Raw genomic sequence first — 19217 nt, 5'->3', positions numbered from 1 at the left:
TTATGTGGTTGCTAAAAATTACTATTGTGACCCATTTTCAATGATAATGATCCCAAATTTTATTTTTCAGATGTAACACTCAAAATAATGTTCAGGAAAAAAACCAAAAAAAACAGATTTAATTTAATAAAGGACAGAACTGAAGAGGGAATCCACCCAAATTCCATCACGTTGTTGCATTAAGGGATGGTTTGATGGCATTCAATTAGTTTGTTTATGCAGCGATATAATTACTGCTAATGCTTTTACCTAACATTCAGAGAATGGTAAATTCACATTTCAGTCTCTAGCCTGTGAGATTTTTTTAAATGATTATATTGCTAGCTAATGCTTGTGAAGGAAATTTCATTACATTTTTGGCACTTAGTGGAAAGGTTCTATAATCTCTTTGCATATATAACTGGACACATTTAATGTGTCCAGTTACATGTGCAATGTAATAACTCATTATTACCTCATCTATTACAATGGTACCAAGGACATGGGTTCTTAATGCAAGTCTTCTAACATATTGCATAGATGAATAGATCTAAATGTAGATCTGGTGGTATTACAGTTTTTTGGTTGGTTTTTTTTTTTTTCCATGGTCTGGAGGTAGTCTGTCTAGGTAAATCTTTAGAGAGAAGCAGACTAACCAGACAGCATCTCTTCAAAAGAATCAACAGCTTAGTAGGAGACCTTCATATCTGCACCAAATAGACCAACAGAAAGACAATCCCCACAGAGAAAGGATGGAGCTTGGAGGGGCTGCCGTAACAAAGCTGACTGAAACACACACACACACACACACACACACACACACACACACACACACACACACACACACACACACACACACACACACACACACACACACAGATGATCGATTCCACATTTCTCCTATCCTTCTGTGTTTGTCCATCTGTTCTGCCGGTGCTCATAGGCTTCACATTAAAGCTCCTCCTCTTCCTCTCATCTCCTAGCATCTCTCTCTCTTTTTTCTATTTCCCCTCTCTGGTCTGTAGCCAAAATTACGGCCAGTCCTTTAGCTCCCCTGCTTTGTCTATCTCTCTGTTGTACACTCCAGTATTGAGTGTACACACATGTGTGCACACACCCACACTTCACAATCTGTGTGTCCTGGTCATAAGGAACAGTGACCTTTGTCTTTCCTGTGACCGAACTGCCCCTCAGCTGGCTATGTATGCATGGTGTGTGTGTGTGTGTGTGTGTGTGTGTTTGTGTGTTCCTGTATTTTTCACTCTTATTGATTAGATCAAGGCTCCAATCCGGGTTACCCTGCCCTGTGAATTCAATAATTGATCTCACCAAAAGCCTCGGGGTGGATGGGATCATGTGTTTGTGTGTCAGTACACACAGGCAGAAACATCAGCAAGACAGACACATGGAAATTTTAGTTTGAAGAGGTACTAGACGACACAGAGAAATGCACACAACCACAGTCCTTCAGAACAGAGATTAGAATCAGAATGTTCTCATTTGACATCAATGGCTCAAAGTGAAAAATATTCACACAGAAGTAGAGCATGGAAAAAAATCATGGGTTGAAAGGAGCAGAAAGCATGAGAGAGAGTGGGGGTTTATTTTGAAGGGCACTGTTTCATCGGGAATTAGTGGAATGTAAAAAAGAAAATGGGATGAGCCAGGAGAGAGAGAGAAGAGAGGATAATGAAATGCATGAAGAGAAGGTATAGAAGCAGCTGAGTAGGAGAAAGAGAAATGGAGGGCAGAGCAGAGGGGGAGATAAGAAAGAATGACAGGTGTTCAGGCAAGTCTTCGCTTAATTGACAGAAATACTGTATGTCTGCTGGGGAGAATACACTCAGGGTTTATGTATGTATATGTGTGTGTGTGTGTCAGAGAGAGAGGGAGAGAGAGGGGGAAGGTGAAGGTGACTCCAGGGGTTCGTCTTTTCTAAGCTACCTCTCTAAACCTCCCCACCCCTCCCCCTCGGCTGTGCAACCGACCAATCAGAACACATGCATATACAGGACTGCTCAAACCCAGACACACCGACCAATACCATTTAATTTGGATTCAGAGGGGTGCATCCAGGTATAAATGTGTTGACTGTGAGGCAGTGTGTGGAGCTAAAAAAAAAAAAATGCACGCTCAGCAAAATCCTTTCCTCCATAAATGCAAAAGGACAAAACGTGCAAAACAAGCTACCACACAAACCATTTGTGAATTTAATAAATGATAGTAACTCTTCAGGTGCTTCTGTTGCAGACAAAACTACGCCACAGGCGGGATCTTTGACTGACAGTCCTGAAAATGCTGGCATCTTGGAAAACAGAATACGGATGGCATTTAATTCTCATTGTGAGAATGAGCTGAGACAGGTGGCTCTCATGTTTAAATTACAGGGCACCTACACAAGCACATACACAGGTGTTCATCATGTCTCTCCATACACCGACTAATGAATAGACAGTCTGAAGACGGAATGCATTTACACAAATACATGAGATAATACACAGCAGACATCCAATGTCCCTCATAAATTTGACTTAGTTTCTGTAAACCTGACAGCACACCAGCAGGGTGGTAGACAGAATCTCACTCTGAAAGGAATGAAAATAGTGGAAGTGGACAGCTACTAAAAAAGCCTCCTTTAGAAAAGAAACAAACAACAGGCTCAGAAAATTGAAAACTTTTTTTTTTACCTCTTTGGTATAAAAGATTCCAGAATAGAAATGACAGCTTTTATTCTGTCAGGAAAAAAAAGCTGGAAGAAATGGTGAGAGTAGATGACACGGTTGAGATGTAACTCCAAGTATATTCATCCATGAACCAAATTTTCAGATCAGTATGCATTCAGGTAGGTTTGTCCCACAAGTCTAAAAGTTAAGAAGTCTATGTCAACAGACTTCCTGTACAAGATGGCATTTTTAAATCTATAACCAGAACTTTTTGTCAGTCAAAAAGTTGTTGTACATTAGCTATAGCATGCTGGCAGGGGTTGTATTGAAAGCTAAGGGGCTTTTTTACTTTCCACTATAAGGGTCTATAGTGACTTGTGGCCATGAACGCAGGCAACTATAGGCACTCTGAACGTGTGTTCTTTCAGATGTTATTTTCTAGTCTGCTTGGAGGACACAGTTGCAGTTGGTGTCTTTGTTTCCTAGTGGCAGTGCAGAAAAGTCTGTGGTGTGCTGTCAGAGATTACTAATGCCACAGGTATGCTTGCCATGATGGTCTTTGCTCACGTAAACTGTGACGTCAACACAGCCCTCCAACCATTTTTTTGTTGCACTCAACTTAATGCATTCTGTTAATAAGCTATAAGGTCTTGCAAGTCACCCATCAGCAGAAGATGTCATATGAGTAAACTAAGCAGCTGTTGAGTTTTTTTCTGCTGCAGAATGCCTTATCTTTTCCAGTTCTTTCAACAATCTCTCGTTCTGCCATCTGGGGATCTCTAAGCTCATGCACTGATGTTTCATTTCAGATCAACTAAGCTCATGCTCACAATATAAAAAGGCTCTTCAGCTGTAATGCTTAGAGTACATTAATTTCAATACAAACTAACCAATAACCAATAAAATCCACCTGTGATAGACTGTCTTAATCCAGAATAGCAGAACTGACCCAAACCGGTCAGCCCAACAATGTACACACTGTTTGTTGATAGATTTCAATATTCCATAAAATTTGATTATAAAAGGATCTTTTCAGTTGCATTGTATATCTCCAATTGCACTATTTTATGAAATGTTATAAACAGATTATACTACATTATTACCTCTATTCCCTGCAGAGGGCATCTAAGATTGTGGTCAACAACACTGTAAAATCTAATTAGTTCCCAGAACTCAAAAAAATTATGGAAACTCGTTGCCTCAAAAAAATTGAGTAAAGCTTAGCTAAAAATGACTAAGTTAGGATAACTTATTTATTTTGAGTATTCTGTACAAGCTCATTTGTTCCCAGAACTCAAAAAAATTGGATCAAGTTTACGTAAGATGACCAAGTTAGGGCAACTTACTCATTTTGAGTACACTGTACAGCCTTTTTTTAGTTCCCAGAACTCAAAAAAATTATGGAAACTCGTTGCCTCAAAAAAACTAAGTAAAGCTTACTTAGGATGACTGTTAGGACAACTTATACATTGCAAGTCTGCAGTATTAAGAATAACTTGATATTTCTGACTGTACAATACTAATTGTTTACCTACTAACAAACATTTCAAGTTCAACTAAATGAAAAAACAATTTGTGGTAACCTGAATATGATTAAAAATAATTAACAACACTTTTTGTAATGATGTTAAAATCAGCCCAACTTTTATTTTCAAACACAACAAAGTATAACAGCCAAAAATGGACACTGTTCTGCTGAACAACAAACAATTATATTGCCATCACTGTTATAATCTTACAATGAAACAAAGTCTCAGATGTAATTATTCTGAAAATAAGTTTAGGCCTACCACAAGTTTTTTTTGTACTTACATTACTTATATAATCAAAATAAAATATTTGTTGTTCTGTCACAAGTGCAGTCTCTAATTTAAACAACACATTTGTTTTCCATTCCAACACAGGAGCTGGAATGTTGTAATATTTTAAGGATGGCTTGTTTCTAGTCCAGGCATTACTGCCTGAATGACTGTCATGGATCAAGGTGATCCAAATGTAGGTGCAGAAGAAAGTCTTTAACTTCCCTTAAGTACAGTGGCAGTGGTTGATGGTTGGAGATGCAATGAGCTTGAACTTGCAGGCGACCATCTTCACTGACCACACCATCTGTGACGGAGGACTCATCTCTCCTGGTGTCCTGCAAGCAAACAATCATATTTTAACTTAATTGCTTTCTTAAAACATGTTTTTTTCTGCTTCTGGTATAAAACAGACTCCAATTTAGACAATCTCAGGCTCCCTCCCCACCGGAGAGGTGACATTCAATGTCCCAATTGTCAGTCTGGATAGCTGTGACCACCACCCAACACACAATAATGTCATCAAAGCATCATTTTAAAAAGGGCTATGCAAACATGGCCAATAACTTTCATTCTAATGTTGTGCAAAATGATTTTGGGTACAAAACAAATTTTGCTGTTAGAAAACTTGCAGACTTCACTATATACAGTTTAGACCCTCTAATCTAAGTTTGGGGGATGTGATCTTTCAAGAAATGCAGACCAAACTGTTGTTGTTTGTTTACTTACACAGCATGTCTTGTAGAATTAACTGGAGTCACAGCAACAGCATAGTGCAGTCATATCTCAAGTCTAATAACAGAAGACAGGAAAAGACCAGTAAAGAAACAACTTCCCCAAACCAAAGCACAAACAAAACAATAAGTAAAACAGGCTGATCTAAAGTATGATTAAAGTTCAGCCTGATTAATATAAATGTCACTGACAGTTGCTAATATATTGGAAAACCAAAACACTTACCACTGAGTTGATGTCTTTCTGTCCAACAACAGGAGTGTTGGTCCCGATCGGCCTCAAAGACAGTAAGAAGCAAGCAGAGGGAGAAAAAACAGAACATTGATTTGATCCTTAATGACTGTGCAATCATCGTAACATAGAGTTTGCTTATGTTGTTAAATAAAGGCTAGATTTGACATTTATAGATGCCACAGATGTTCAAAAGCTGCCACAAAGCATGAAAAAAATGGACGTCTCTGAAAACGTCCGAGCATTTTTGCAAATATGTGATGTCTTGATAAATCGAGCAGATATTTGAAATTTACACAGCTACATTCTCGCCTGAAAATATCTTAAAAGTTTATTTTGTGACCCAGAAAAAGTAATAAGTTTTTTAGCCGCGCTCCTCTGACAAACATAGCCGACAAATGCGATCCTCCTTTTCCCCAGACTACCCTTTCTGGGTCACAAAATAACCTTTTAAGATATTTTCAGGCGAGAATGTAGCTATTTAATGCTCAAATATCTACTTAATTTATCAAAATATCACATATTTGCAAAAGTGCTTCCACGTTTTCGGAGAGCTCTGTTATCCACCCCCCACCCCTAACGGCTGCACCTCCCGAAGAATTTTGTCTGGGCTCTTTTCTCACTTATTTATTTCAAACAATCAACAGAAAATTTCACCGACATAGTTTTATGTAAGGTTTTTAAGACTGTGGTGTTAATTTTTAAGTAAGATGAGCCCAGCGGCAGCAGCAACGCTAGGCTAACACTAACTAGCTAGCAAGATTAGAAACCTGGTGCTAAACTAAGAGAAGCCACAAAATCAGTTTGAATAAGAGTAAACATTTACTCACCAAGTCAGTAAAGATCCACAGCAATGACAACAATAATATCTCCAGGTTTGCTCAATATATTCCATAACAAATGCTGGCGCCATGAACATGCAGACTGATCCGGGAGGGAGGAGGATGGTAGTCACGTGGCATTTTCAAAACACATCTTTCATCCTTCCGCACTGAGAAGCAAAACTTCCAGCTTACTTAGTTTTTCTAAGTTAAGACAACTCAAATAAATGGAGTTTATCAGCGTTTTTGCATAAAAAGTACTGGTAACTTATTTAAATCGAGTTCTAATAACAAATTGATAAAAAATGAGTTCAGCCTATTTAATATTTTTAATTAAACACAATATTACATTTTACAGTGAAGGTGAACGCTGCTGTAATTAGCCAAATGATTTAGAAAAAAAATGAAGGACTATAATTATTTGCTAAAAATGTGTCTATTGACAACACTTGAGATAAGCGTCTGAGGAGAGATAGAGTGGATGAATATGTGCCACCAGTGTGATGGAAGTGTGAATATTGGTGCCTCCGCTCCAGGAAATCAGCGGGGTTGCTCTTTGATGCTCTGTGGCATCATCTTTGTCACTAGGTTTGGATTGGTTAGTAAGGTTTGCAGTTTTTGCTGCTACTAATTCTACCACTGCTCCAGCTGGACCTCTCATATTCACTTTTGTCCTGAGCAGAATACTTTGATGTAGCCAACAACAGAAGGCAGCTGCAGGCTTACAACAAAGTTGACCCTGTCTGAAACAGAAACACAGTTGAACCCTGTGTTGCATACAAATGTGTGTATATTCTCTGCAGCTATAGTTTATTTGCATAAGAGCTTATGAAAATTAAAATGGTGATTGCAACCTCAGGACAACTCAAAAAGGCTACTGTTGGCATAAACAACAACAACGACAACAACAAGTGATTTGGCAAAAGTGCAACAAAGGAGGTTTAGCAAATTTAAGGATTAATAAACAATTTAATTGGTCGAGAACATTTAGGTATCCTCTAGCAAGCTGAACCACATCTTCAAAGCATACATACAGAAATAAAAGCACTGCAGCAGAAAAAAAAAACCAACAAACAAATTAAAGCCATTTTTCACAAGACAGCTAATCACAATATTGTGAGTATTTGAACTAGCTCTGGCAGCAAGTCTTTCTACAGACTTCATTCTGAACATTGCATGCCATTTATTCCACAAACATGTTCTGTTGTCTGCATAAACAGCATAAATTAACATTTGCATCATGAATGCAACTAAGGAACAAAGACACTGGAGCTACTATTGATTGAGAAAAATGCTATTAAAATGTCAAACTGTGCTGGTAAGAAACACAATTTTTTTCTACCGCATGTCGTTTGACAAAAGAAGGACTAGATTAATCTGCAGCACACTTATCTCCCTACACGTTAGACCTCAGTTATTAGTAATGTGACTATGCAATTGAATAAATCAAATCCCGTGTTCCTTATTTTTTCAAGATAAGCCACCTGGACATTGACTATTTAACTATTGCACCAGCTCTGCCAAGAAATGGACACTCATGCATTATGCAGAAGGGAGCAAGTGGCTCATCAACAGGGATGCAGAGTGAAACATGGCAGGCAGAGGAGAACAGCAGAGAGGAGGAGTCATGGGTAAGGCCAGGGGAAGAGAAAGGGGGAGATAGGAAGGGCTATGGTTGAGGAAGCACAGGGTCATTCGCTGCTTTGCAGACAGAGGGAGAAAATGACAGAAATGGAGAAGCTTGGAAGAAAAATATTGACTTCATCACTCAATAAGAATTGATGAAAGAGCAAAGAACTGAGAGAGACAGAGAGACAGAGAGACTGACGTACTGCTATAAACAGAAATTGTTCACAAGATTAATAAGTGGAGGTAAAATTCAGTTGGAAAATGTAAGGATCGGGATAATTTATAGCTGATACTCATTGTTATACACTAAACTTTTTCCAGCAAGGCTATTAAACCTTGAGATATATTTTCAGAGTGCAGCTAATACATCTGTTAGCTGATATCAGCCTATTAGAGATATATTGGTATTGGCAGCTATGCTGTCTGGTAGAGATGTTTTACAGAACTCAGAAAAAGGTGCTTGGGTTAAATTATAAACGGTGTCACCATCATCATCATCATAGTTTTCCCTGCAGAGCGACTCCAATACTGTCATTAATGACTGCAGCAAATGTACCAGAGTGTACGTCAGACGAACAAGTAGAAGAATATTGGTTGTTATAGCAATATATTTTCAGTATGAGCATCAACTCCCCAAAATCCAGTACTGTTGGGTTCTACTGTTCACAATAAAGTAATTATTCTTTCTATACTTCGCTTACCATCTGCTTTCACTGTGATATGTTCATTTTCCAAGTGCCATCCTGTAGAGAATAATCATCTTTTGTTTTTAATAATTGTGTTTTTCAATAATGTAAAATATTTTTTATATTACTCACTACAAAGAGAGGCACAGTTTTTTTTCCATGTTACAATCTGCACGTTATCTTCCTTCCACACTATATCAGCTCTGAGGAATGTCAGATGATTCAGACAGTACTAGATCATCAGTTTAACATTCAACATGCTTTTGACATACTGCCTCCACCCCACCCCAAATTAAAAAAAAATCATGAGGAGAAAATGGAGAATCCATGGAGTCATGGTTGGGAAGAAAAGGAGGGGAAAAAAACAAAGTGAACTGGAATCATGCCAATCTGTGTTTTAATTACCTGGGTTGTAAACATGATTCATAGCAACAGTCACACTGTGGGATTGCAGTGCTATGGCTGGGGTCCTTGTTCTTACTAAAGACTTAAATAAAATAATTACATACACGACACATAGTTTAATTTAAGACTATCATTTAAGACTGATGATTATGCCAAACATTTTTTCACAGTTTTAAGCCTCCTTAGATCACTTGATTGCTGTCTAGGACCAAGTAGTTATGGTAAAATTAATCACAATCACAATTACTCTGATGAAATTAAGATTGTGCAACATGATTACTCATTATTTTGGGAAAATGTGAATTTTTCAAACTTTAAAAAAATGTCTTTGAATTGATTCAACAAGATGCTGGAAGCATTCATCGGAGATTCTGGTCCATATTGACTTTCTGGTATTACACAGTTACTGCAGATTTGTCAGATGCCCACCCATGATGTGAATCTCCCACTCCACCACATCCCAAAGTTCTAGTGACTATCGGGGCCATTTTGGGCAAAGTTTGAGATGATTTGAACTTTGAAGATGGTGGTGCACTGTGGTCATAAAGGGGTGACCATGGTCAGCAACAATACTCAGTTGAACTACCAACCTTCTGATTAGTCTTTGAACTGCTCTGCCTCCTGAGCTACAGCCACCACAAGCTTAGAACACCTGGTATTCCCAGGCAGTCTCTCATTCAAGCACTAACTAGGACTGACCCTATTAAACTTCCGAGATCAGATGAGATCAGGCATACTCCAGGTGGTACGGCCGTAAGAATTGCAGCCTGGGTTTCCAGTTCTTAGCTGACTGCTGCTGTAGCTCAGTAATGCTACAGACTACTCTGCATAGTCTTCTGCATATGCCTTGGTTGTAATGAGTGGTTATTTGAGTTACTCTTGCCTTCCAATGAGCCTAAAAGCATCTGGCCATGCTCTTCTGGCCTCTAACATCAACAAGGCATTTTTGCTCAGAGAACTACCTCTCACTCAATATTTTCTCTTTTTTGGACCTCTCTCTGTGAACCCTAAGAATGTTTGCATGGGAAAATCCCAGCAGATTAGCAGTTTTTGAAATACTCAGACCAACCCATCTGGCTTCAAAAACCATGTCACATTCAAAGCCACTTAAATCACTTTTCTTCCCTATTTTGATGCTTGGTTTGAGCTTCAAAAAGTTATCTTAACAATGCTTACATCCCTAAATGAACTGAGTTACTGCCATATGATTGGGTGATTAGATATTTGAAATATTAGCTAAACACGTGTACCTAATAAAGTGCCTGGTAACAGTATAAAATAACTAGAAAAATAAAAGCTAGATAAAACATTTGAGCTTGACTGGGAATGTTATGCTGTAAAGGAGCTGTAAAAGCCACTGCTGTAAAAAGAGGGATGTGCTCATTTATAACACAAGACAAAACGAGAGCATCATAGCAAAATGGATTGTGGCACAATGTCATTTTATCTATGTTATTTTGTTTTCATAGTTGCTAGGACCTATTGAAGTTCAAACATATAGCTGAAAATAAAATTGGATTTATTGCCCAACCCTAGTACTGTCCCTGAAGATCAGAACTTCCGCAGTCATCAAATTTAGACAGTTGTTTTATAGTTTGAAACTGATTCATACAGAGCAGTCTTCTTACTGTCTGTGATATTAAAGAGTTTGGTGCCAGACACAGGAGGAGAGAAATCACTAGGAATAAATTGTGAAGGAAAGAAGACACAGTTGGACAAATCGCAACCAGCAGGTTTCCCAACGTGATAGGTGTGACAGTACACTCACACACAGGGACACAAAGACACATGTAAACACTACAGCAGCTACCTCATTTGGTTAGTAGCATTGCTTGAAATATTAAACATACAGTAAATGTCACAGCCTTTCCCCCCTATATATTTGCTCCTCATTTCCCCTCCTTTTCCTCCTTCTCGTCTCCTGTCCTCAGCTCTCCACTGACAGTTTCCTGTTAATGACTTTCATTTGCACAGGAGACCAGAGAGTGGAATAAAGTGGACACACACACACACACACACACACACACACACACACACACACACACACACACACACACACACACACACACACACACACTGCAGGTAGTAGAGCTCAAACTGAGTGTATACTACAATGACCACCTCTCACATCATGGTAACAGTACTATGTGGGGAAGGCCAGCTCTAATAAGGCCAAAGTTACCCCTCTGTCTGCTGAAATCTCTGGGGATTGCAGAAAAGCGCATCATGATGTTAAGAGTATGGCAACACTGCTGTTACTATTGGTCTGGTGATGTGTGTTAGTTCACATTAGGCCAAACCTAAAACATTGGTGGAAAAGTTTGCATCTCAAAATACTTAAAGAAGAGCACAGGCTTTTCCTAATTATTTGAAGAACACGTGTCATGCATCAAGACGTCTGGGTATTCAGATTTATTCTCACTTAAATTATTAAAGATTGCTTGAGAGGTATCTTAACCCATTTAGGGCTCCCCCAGCAGACAGCTGTGTTACACACATAGAGATGGAGGCCAAGCACTTTCCAATAATAGGATGCTTTAGAACTGTTTGATCATGCAGAGTAGATAGAAGATCAAGACAGAGTCCCAATACAGTAGGAACACGGCGGGTTATAGTTGAGGTGCATTGGATACACTTTAATATCTGTTTTAGCAGCTTTAAAGCTGGTAAATTCATGCTGTCAGATAACACTGCAAACATTTATTTTCAGGTCTGTGTTGAAGATGTGATTCGAACCAAAGACTGCACATTTTTATGGCTTTGTCTTCCATGAAATGAGAATACAATCCAGCATTTTCACCTTACCCTTGAGGAAACATGCCCCTTTGATTCACCGTTTATGTGCACAGCTTAAGAACACACATACCTCTGCATATAATAGCTGCTACATAAAGTTTGCATTAAACATTAATATTGTTTTAGGGTAAACAGAAAAGGCTTATGGACAAAAAATAAAAAATAAACATTAACTGCAAAGGTGTTCTGTATGTTAAAATCACATAGCACACACCCATGTCTTCTGATCCCAATGGAAACTGAGATTAATTATTGTTAATGAAAGCCCTATATAACAGAATGACACCCTATGACTTTGTGACAGCATTACCAGAAGAAAAAAAAAGGCAGTTCAGTAGCAATATCGTTCAATCAAAGCAAAAGCTGGCAAGATTTCTTCCCCATCATGTACAGAAGTGCAATGTCTGTCGATAAGTCTGATTGGCTTTCAGCCGGGGTTTGAACCTGCTGAGTTTCTACAAGGTGGATTATGCCTGCTGGCAAGTGCTCAAGTACTCACAGGGTGTATCAAGGGTACAGTGTGCTCTCTCTCACACACAAATCCAAACAGATAAACACAAACACATGAAAAGATTCGCATTGAAGCTAATTAAAACGCCGCTTTTGGCTAGATGTTGTGTTTCTCAGAGCAACTCACATCTCTGAATCTGTTCCAGGATCTGTCCTTATACTGAGCCACGGTTCCCAGCCATTTCTCATTATTGTTAGCGGAGACCACCGTTTCTCTGCTCAGCAAGAGAGCCACGACAGGTAGCAGAAAGAAGAACATCTTCTGAAAGGAAACACAGAAGAGAAGAGAGAGAGAGAGAGGCGAGAGGGGGGTAAGAAAAGAGTGAGAAAACACATGGGGAGCGGAGGATGCTGCAAAGTGTAGATGAAGTGAGATGGAGCACTTTAGAGAACACACAACTCTCACGCTGTGACGCATCATGGGTCAGAATGTCACAATGAAGCAACAAACGGACCCCCACTGAAAGACTGCACGGGGTGCAGAGTGATCATTTCATCAAACTGCTGAGGCTCCATCTAATCGGATTATAAACACTGGAGAGTTGTTACCGCGGCAGATGGGGCACAGCGTAACATTAGCTCGCGAGCTTCCCATCCGCTAATTAAAAAAAAGAGAAAAGAAAAAAAAAGCAATTATCGGCGTCAACACAATTGCTGCCCCCACGGACCTTTGTCTTGGCTTTCAGCTGCTTTCTCCCTATATCACTTCAAATTTAGATTTCTTTTCAAATTCACACCAGCGACGCGACGCAGTGAACTGCCCACCTGGAATAGTTCGTTGGTGTCCACTTCTGATTCCCGGGGTAAAATAAGTCCACAGCCCCGGGCACACTCCGGTTAGAACCCGACTGCTTGTGGGATTGACGGCAAAAGCGAGCAGCGAGGACTAGAGGACCGGGCGCTTTCTCCTCCTCCTCTGTCAGCAGACACCGCCTCCTCTCTCTCTCTCTCTCTCTCTCTCCCACTAACCGTGTCATTGATTTTCATCAGGGGATTTTTTTCTGTGTTCACAGTAGAGCGCAGGCAGGATTTGGGAGGCACGTCAAAGCGCTGTTTTGGGTGTACATTGCAAACACAAATTTCCTGTCAGTCGCGCGCATTTGTTGTGGAATTCGAACTCGTGTCCCCGTAGTTAATACAATTAAATTACATAAGCCACAACTGAGCAGTGTTATGTGTGTCTGAAGCGTTCAACGGCTTCTTTTCCTATGAAGGATGGGCACAGACGCTTTTTAGCACCACGGACAGAGGCAGGGCCCTCTTTTTAAATGAAAGTACACTTCATAAATAGGGCGCATAACCAGGGCTTTCATTTCTCGGGTATGTGACAGTGTATCTGTAAATTATTAATCGACTACTCTGTTGTGCCTCTCTTTGTAGGCCTCTGGTGTCTGTGTGAATGTGTTTGGTTCAGTGAAAAGTTACTGTCGGGTTCTGTACCTATGCTGATGTGAGTAACAGAAATACTCTCCTCTCTGTGTGTTCTGTTCTGTTTTGGCGCAGATAAAACCAATGAAAGGTTTAGAACATATCTTTTATCTCCGCAGATTCGCGTGCTCTTGCTGATGCTGCAGTTTTTTTTTTTTTTTACGAAATAGGCTGCTACGAGGATTAATAAGGCTGTCAAGCAGTAGTCAGGAGAGAAACTTTTCCTTTATTTTGCAGTTCTTTCTCGAAGCGCATTGCTACCGTCTGTTTGGGTCTAGGTGTTTCAGGTGCTTCAGGTGCTTTTTTTTCAAAGCTAATAAACGTCTAAGAAATCGGAGATTCCTATTTTTCACTTACTAGTGTTAAAATGTGGAATTTAGAAGAAATTTTATAACATTACATATGTTACATATGCTATATTTATAAAGGCAGTTATCCAGTAGCAATGTGCCATACTGTAAATTTTGTTACGATCTGATATGAAGTAAATACAGAGACAGGATTGACGATACCAATACCGATACTTTTAACTAATAAAGGCAGCTTATATAGGGGAGATATCATTGGTTTACTATAGCACACTCCACCCCAAAATTAGTTCACCATCTTAGTGGTGTTTAATACTGTAAATATCGGTATCAATCTGATAAGTAAAGTAAATACAGAACCAGTAGTTCTGATACCAATACCAACACTGAAACTTTTAAGCTCTAAAGGCAGATCATGCAGAGAAGAATCATATTCTGTGTCACATTCTGAATACATTTTCAGGACCATTTAATAACTGTGATTTTTACTTTTCACAGTGCAATAATTAAGTAACACAGAAAAAACACCTGAGCTTTTTAGGTATTTTGAAACTTTTTTTTTTTTTTTTTTTTAAGACCTGGAATGTAAATGTGCCCGTCTTTAACCTCCTAGGACCTGGCGTCCACATATGTGGACATCACACTTTGGGACCAAAATACTTAATTTTTCTCTACAAGGGCCTGATATCCACTTACGAGGACATTATACTGCCACTGTTCTATCAAAATTTGAAACAAATGTCCTCATATGTGGATCTCATTTTTCTCAAAAACAAAAATTAGATTAAAAAAAATCTGGTAATTCTTTATTTTTACATTCTTTAGGTCCCAATCAACCCAAATAGCAAAGAAAAATTAAAAAAGCATGCCATGAAAGAGTTCAGGTCTTAGGAGGTTAAAGCACTTTGGGGCAAGCTCTGTTGTTTAAGTGTGTTACATGAATAAAACAGACTTGATAAAAACACGTTTATTAGATTCAGGCATTTTTCATATTTGTGTTGATTAATAAAATATGAATAAAATTATTTCACATAGTTTCATAGACTGAATATTTTATTTGAATACCTGAATATAGTCTATAGGCAATCAGTCTGCTAAAGTAACAATTATGAAGACCAGTGACACTTTAACACTCCTGACTGAAACATGACTTTCACCACTGTCTGAGCTACCTGGATATTCTTTGCCTCTCTGAAAGGACTGTGGCAGTGACCTCTGTCTCTGTGCTGGGTGTCTGGGTCTGTCTGAAGGATTTCCTTCCTCCTCTCTTCATTTCTTTTGCTGCTTGTTCCAGGACAAAGCTCTCGTTTTGGTCTTTCATTTATTTATATAAGTCAGGGTTGTTGCCACAGTAAAGAATTTTCTTCCAACACGCACCACTTTTTTTTTTTTTTTTTTTAAAGGATTTTCATTTACAGTTGTAAAGTGCCTCTACATGATGCTCCACTTTCTCAGTCACTGTAACCAACATGTTGCTGCTCAGTGCTACTGAGTTACATGACTGCAGGACATCTAAACAGTAGTGAAGGGAGCAGGGGGCGGAGCAAAGTGTGCTTGCATGAGAGGAGCTTTATTTGCACAGACATATCTCCTGTGTAATGAATGACTAAACTTAGAGGAGGCAAACAAACCGAAGCATCAGTCTTATCATGCTAGTATCGATCCAATATCAATACCAGCGTTGATACTGATACTACTGATACTTGGACTGAACTGCCCACCCCTATTATCCAGTCATAATTAAACTAAGGAAATATATTTTCTTAGAAGACCCAGCTATGTTTTGGGGATCATTGCAAATATTTTCCAAAATGAAGTCATTGTAAAGCATAAACAATCAAAACAAAGAATGCAAAAAGCAGGAGCAGAAGAATCATATTGGAATCCAAAAAAAATATGAAAAAAATAAACTTTTTATATGTAAAATGACATTTAAGTTTTTTGAGTTTTTCCTGTTCTTTATTATGAAAAGCAAGCCCCTCTCAAAAATCCAAGCATGCCATTCTGCATCATATGAACTCTTATGGAGGTTCAAGAGACATAAATTTTGAATACTTGTGTCTAAGAATTTTTTGTTTGGGAACATTATAAATATTCAAAATCGTCTCTGTGTATGACAGGACAAAGGTGAAGATATATGGAACACTGGTTCTTTATTATATTATTGTAGTTTTGTCAGATGTAATATTTAAAACTTTAGACTTGTTCAAACAATACAAGAACTTTGTGAAAAAAAAAACATTGTCATCAGTACCTTCTCTTGCGGATTCACATTTTTTATATATAGTGCATTTTCAAAAGTCTCAAGCCACTCCGCATTTCTTTATATTTTGCTAAAAAAAAAAAAAAAAAAAAAAAATAGGAAATAGGGTGCAGCAATTTATTTAAACACATACAAACATGGAAATACTATATTTGAAGTAAAAATTGAATTTGTAAATTCTAACAAGCAGTATTTGTTATCGATTTTATTTTTCAACACGCATGCTTGTAATTTCTTTAAGTAGTTTCCAGAAAAAGTGAATCATGCTCCTCAGCCTTCGTTGGAAATATCTTTGCTCTTTACTGGAGAATAGAGTATATCTGTTGGTCCAACCTCAGATTCTAGAGGAACAATGCAGTTGTGGAAAGCTGGACCAATTCTTTATCTGTTCAAGGATACTCAAGGGTGTCTGGGAGCTTGCCCACCCAGTCTGCATATGTTTTGTTGACTTGGAGAAGGCACAGCCATGTCTGTATCCATGTCCTGTTCTGTTGTACAATATGGCTATCTGAACCCTGTACAATAACATAAAGAGCTCGGTCTGCATTACTCCACAAGTGAGATTCATTCTTTGGTGGGTGTTGGACTCTGCCAGTGCAGCTATTGGTCACTAATTCTGTTCATAATTTTCATAGACAGGATTTCTAGGCACAGTGATTGTCATGGTGCATGGGGCGGACCAAGTGGAGTGAGTGAGATGGACCCAGGAGCAGACAGAAGTGAGGAGGCGGAACTTGAGTTGCAAACCAAAAGCGAGCCTTTATTGTGGCTGAAAACATGAATACAACTCAAACGAAGACAAACATGGGTGAGAGCTAACTGAAAACCTACACTGGGAAAACTAAGATAACTGAGCCAACAGAGACGATACCGAGGAACTATGAACACTAGGAAGACTGAGGACTTAAATACACACATGAGGTGATCAGGAGAACTGGCGACACATGAGGACACAGCTGAGTCGAATGAAACATAATGACAACACAGGGGAGAGTAACACTGGACACACTAACATGAGACAGGGACCTTCAAAGTAAAACAGGAAACATGGCAGGCACAGACTAGACACTGAACTAACCTAAGAACAAACTCTTAACCAGAATAACTCTGAAATTTAGGATTAAAATATTCAAAACAGGAAAACTAAAGAATCAGAAAATAAACCATAATACAGAAAAATACCAAAATACAAGAAACTGAAAATGCTGGGTCAAAATGACCCAGAACCCTGACAGTGATGGGCAGATGGTATCTGGTTCATTGGTCTTAAGATCTCGTCTCTGCTTTTAAAGAATGATGTGGTTTTGTGGCGTCATTAAAGAATAATCTCCAATACACACTGGGGCAGCTTTCAGCCAAGTGTGAAAGGGCTGGGAGGAAAGTAGCACCTCAAAGTTTGACACCATGGTCCTCAGTTGCAAAAGGGTTTAGTGCCCACTTCAGATTGGGAATGAGTTACTACCCCATATGAAGAGAGGAGGTTAAAGCGAAGCTGGCAGTTTACTGGTTGATTTACTCTCTTGCCTTCACCTTGGTCACAAACTCTGAGTAGTGACCAAAAGAATGTGATCAGGGATACAAATGGTGAAAATGAGCTTTCTCTACAGAGTGGCTGGCTTAGAGTTTTGAATTGGCTCGTGGTGGAGCTGCTATTCCTCCACACTGAAAGGAGCAAATTAAGGCGGTTCAGGTATCTGACAAGGATGCCTTCTAATCTTCTAGGTGAGGTGTTCTGGGGATGTCCCACTGCGAGGAGGACCTGAAACAGATCCAGGACACGCAGGAGAGATTTTGTCTCTCAGCTGGCTTGGTTCTTGGTGTCTCTGCTTAGATTAGTAGCTTTACGACCCAGACCCAGATTAGAAAATGGATAAAATGATGGCTCATTTTTCTGGTGTAACTTGAAGTCTTATGTTTTAGTTAACTTTATTAATAATAGGATCTTCTTTCAAAACATATTTCTTACTCTTGTATTGTGTACTGTGAAGCAGTATGTAAATAGCTGAATTGAAAAGTCCAATAAGCAGCTTATGAGCTAAATGATTATGAGACACTTGAGTTTGACATTTAGGAGCTCATACAAGACATTTATATGCAGTATAAATTAATAGTTATGTAGCTTGTGTTAAATGGTACTCTGACATTTACAGTAATACCGGGTAAAGTTGGAGCAAGACTTGGAAATTAGATTAAGCATTTGTCTTTCAGCTGCCAAATGCCTATTTCCATTTGCATCTATTATTTAGCCTTCTAACTTACACTGAGAGAGACTCTACAAGGTACACAACAATAAACACCAATAAAGATACATTTTCACCAAAGTTAATTGTTTACATTAAAGTTGGTTTTTGCAATACATTGTAACATTTTTCATTACAAATACTGATGTCAATGATTGCACATTGTAGGTATGTTAAAAAAAATACTAAAAGAATATCTGAAAGATGCAAAAGAAACATGGTTGAATGGATGAATGGGCAAGAGATGTGAAAAGGCTTTTACCAACCCTTTGCTCAAACACATGCTTGAAAATAAAAGCCATGGAGACATATTCACTATTTTGACAGTTGTTCATTGTTATTGAGTTGTTATACCAGATTAGTCATGTCACCCCTCTCTGTTTTTAAAAGATACAGTCCAGGCTCATTTGAGTCAGATATTCTTCTGATACCCCCCCCCCCCCCCCCCCCCCCAAACCCTATTGTGCTAGAGGCAGGAGCAGCTGGGAGATAAAGTACAAGTGTGGCAGTAGGAGAGCCAATTTTGAATAATAAAGATCAAAAAGTATGAAACAAAGCAAAGGGAAGCGGGGTGTCCCAGCAGTAAGTTTACAGTCACGCAGCTCCCACACAGTAGTTGCAGATGGTGAAAGAAAAAGAAAGATGGTGTAGAAAAGGAAAACAAGAATGATGAAACAAAATTAAGCTTCTGTGTGTATGTGCGTGTGCGCGCATAGGTATGTTA

At 38.8% G+C, this 19217-nt stretch overlaps 1 protein-coding gene and 1 long non-coding RNA gene across 3 annotated transcripts in view; both read right to left on the bottom strand.

The window, feature by feature from the left end:
- The window catches only part of spock1 (SPARC (osteonectin), cwcv and kazal like domains proteoglycan 1), a 109167-nt gene extending 96007 nt beyond the window's left edge, over window positions 1-13160 (bottom strand). The window contains exons 1-2 of one of the 2 annotated variants that reach the window (XM_063498162.1): window positions 13020-13160; window positions 12382-12516 (exon numbers count right to left, since the gene is read on the bottom strand). In XM_063498162.1, coding sequence (XP_063354232.1) covers window positions 12382-12513 — 132 coding nt within the window. In that variant the 5' untranslated portion in view covers window positions 12514-12516; window positions 13020-13160. The remainder of the gene's footprint in view (window positions 1-12381; window positions 12517-13019) is intronic. The other variant, XM_063498154.1, reaches the window with a different exon arrangement.
- On the bottom strand, window positions 4287-6471 carry LOC134644967 (uncharacterized). The gene is made up of 4 exons (XR_010096511.1): window positions 6238-6471; window positions 5402-5453; window positions 5171-5233; window positions 4287-4779 (listed from the first exon to the last, which is right to left on the bottom strand). It is a non-coding gene; the product is annotated as an uncharacterized LOC134644967 (long non-coding RNA).
- Window positions 13161-19217: the final 6057 nt, after the last annotated feature.

Source organism: Pelmatolapia mariae, linkage group LG2, assembly GCF_036321145.2.
Source record: "Pelmatolapia mariae isolate MD_Pm_ZW linkage group LG2, Pm_UMD_F_2, whole genome shotgun sequence".
In the NCBI taxonomy this organism is placed as follows: domain Eukaryota; kingdom Metazoa; phylum Chordata; class Actinopteri; order Cichliformes; family Cichlidae; genus Pelmatolapia; species Pelmatolapia mariae.
The sequence above is the reverse complement of the archived record's forward strand: the minus strand, read 5'-3'. Positions and strand labels throughout refer to the sequence as shown.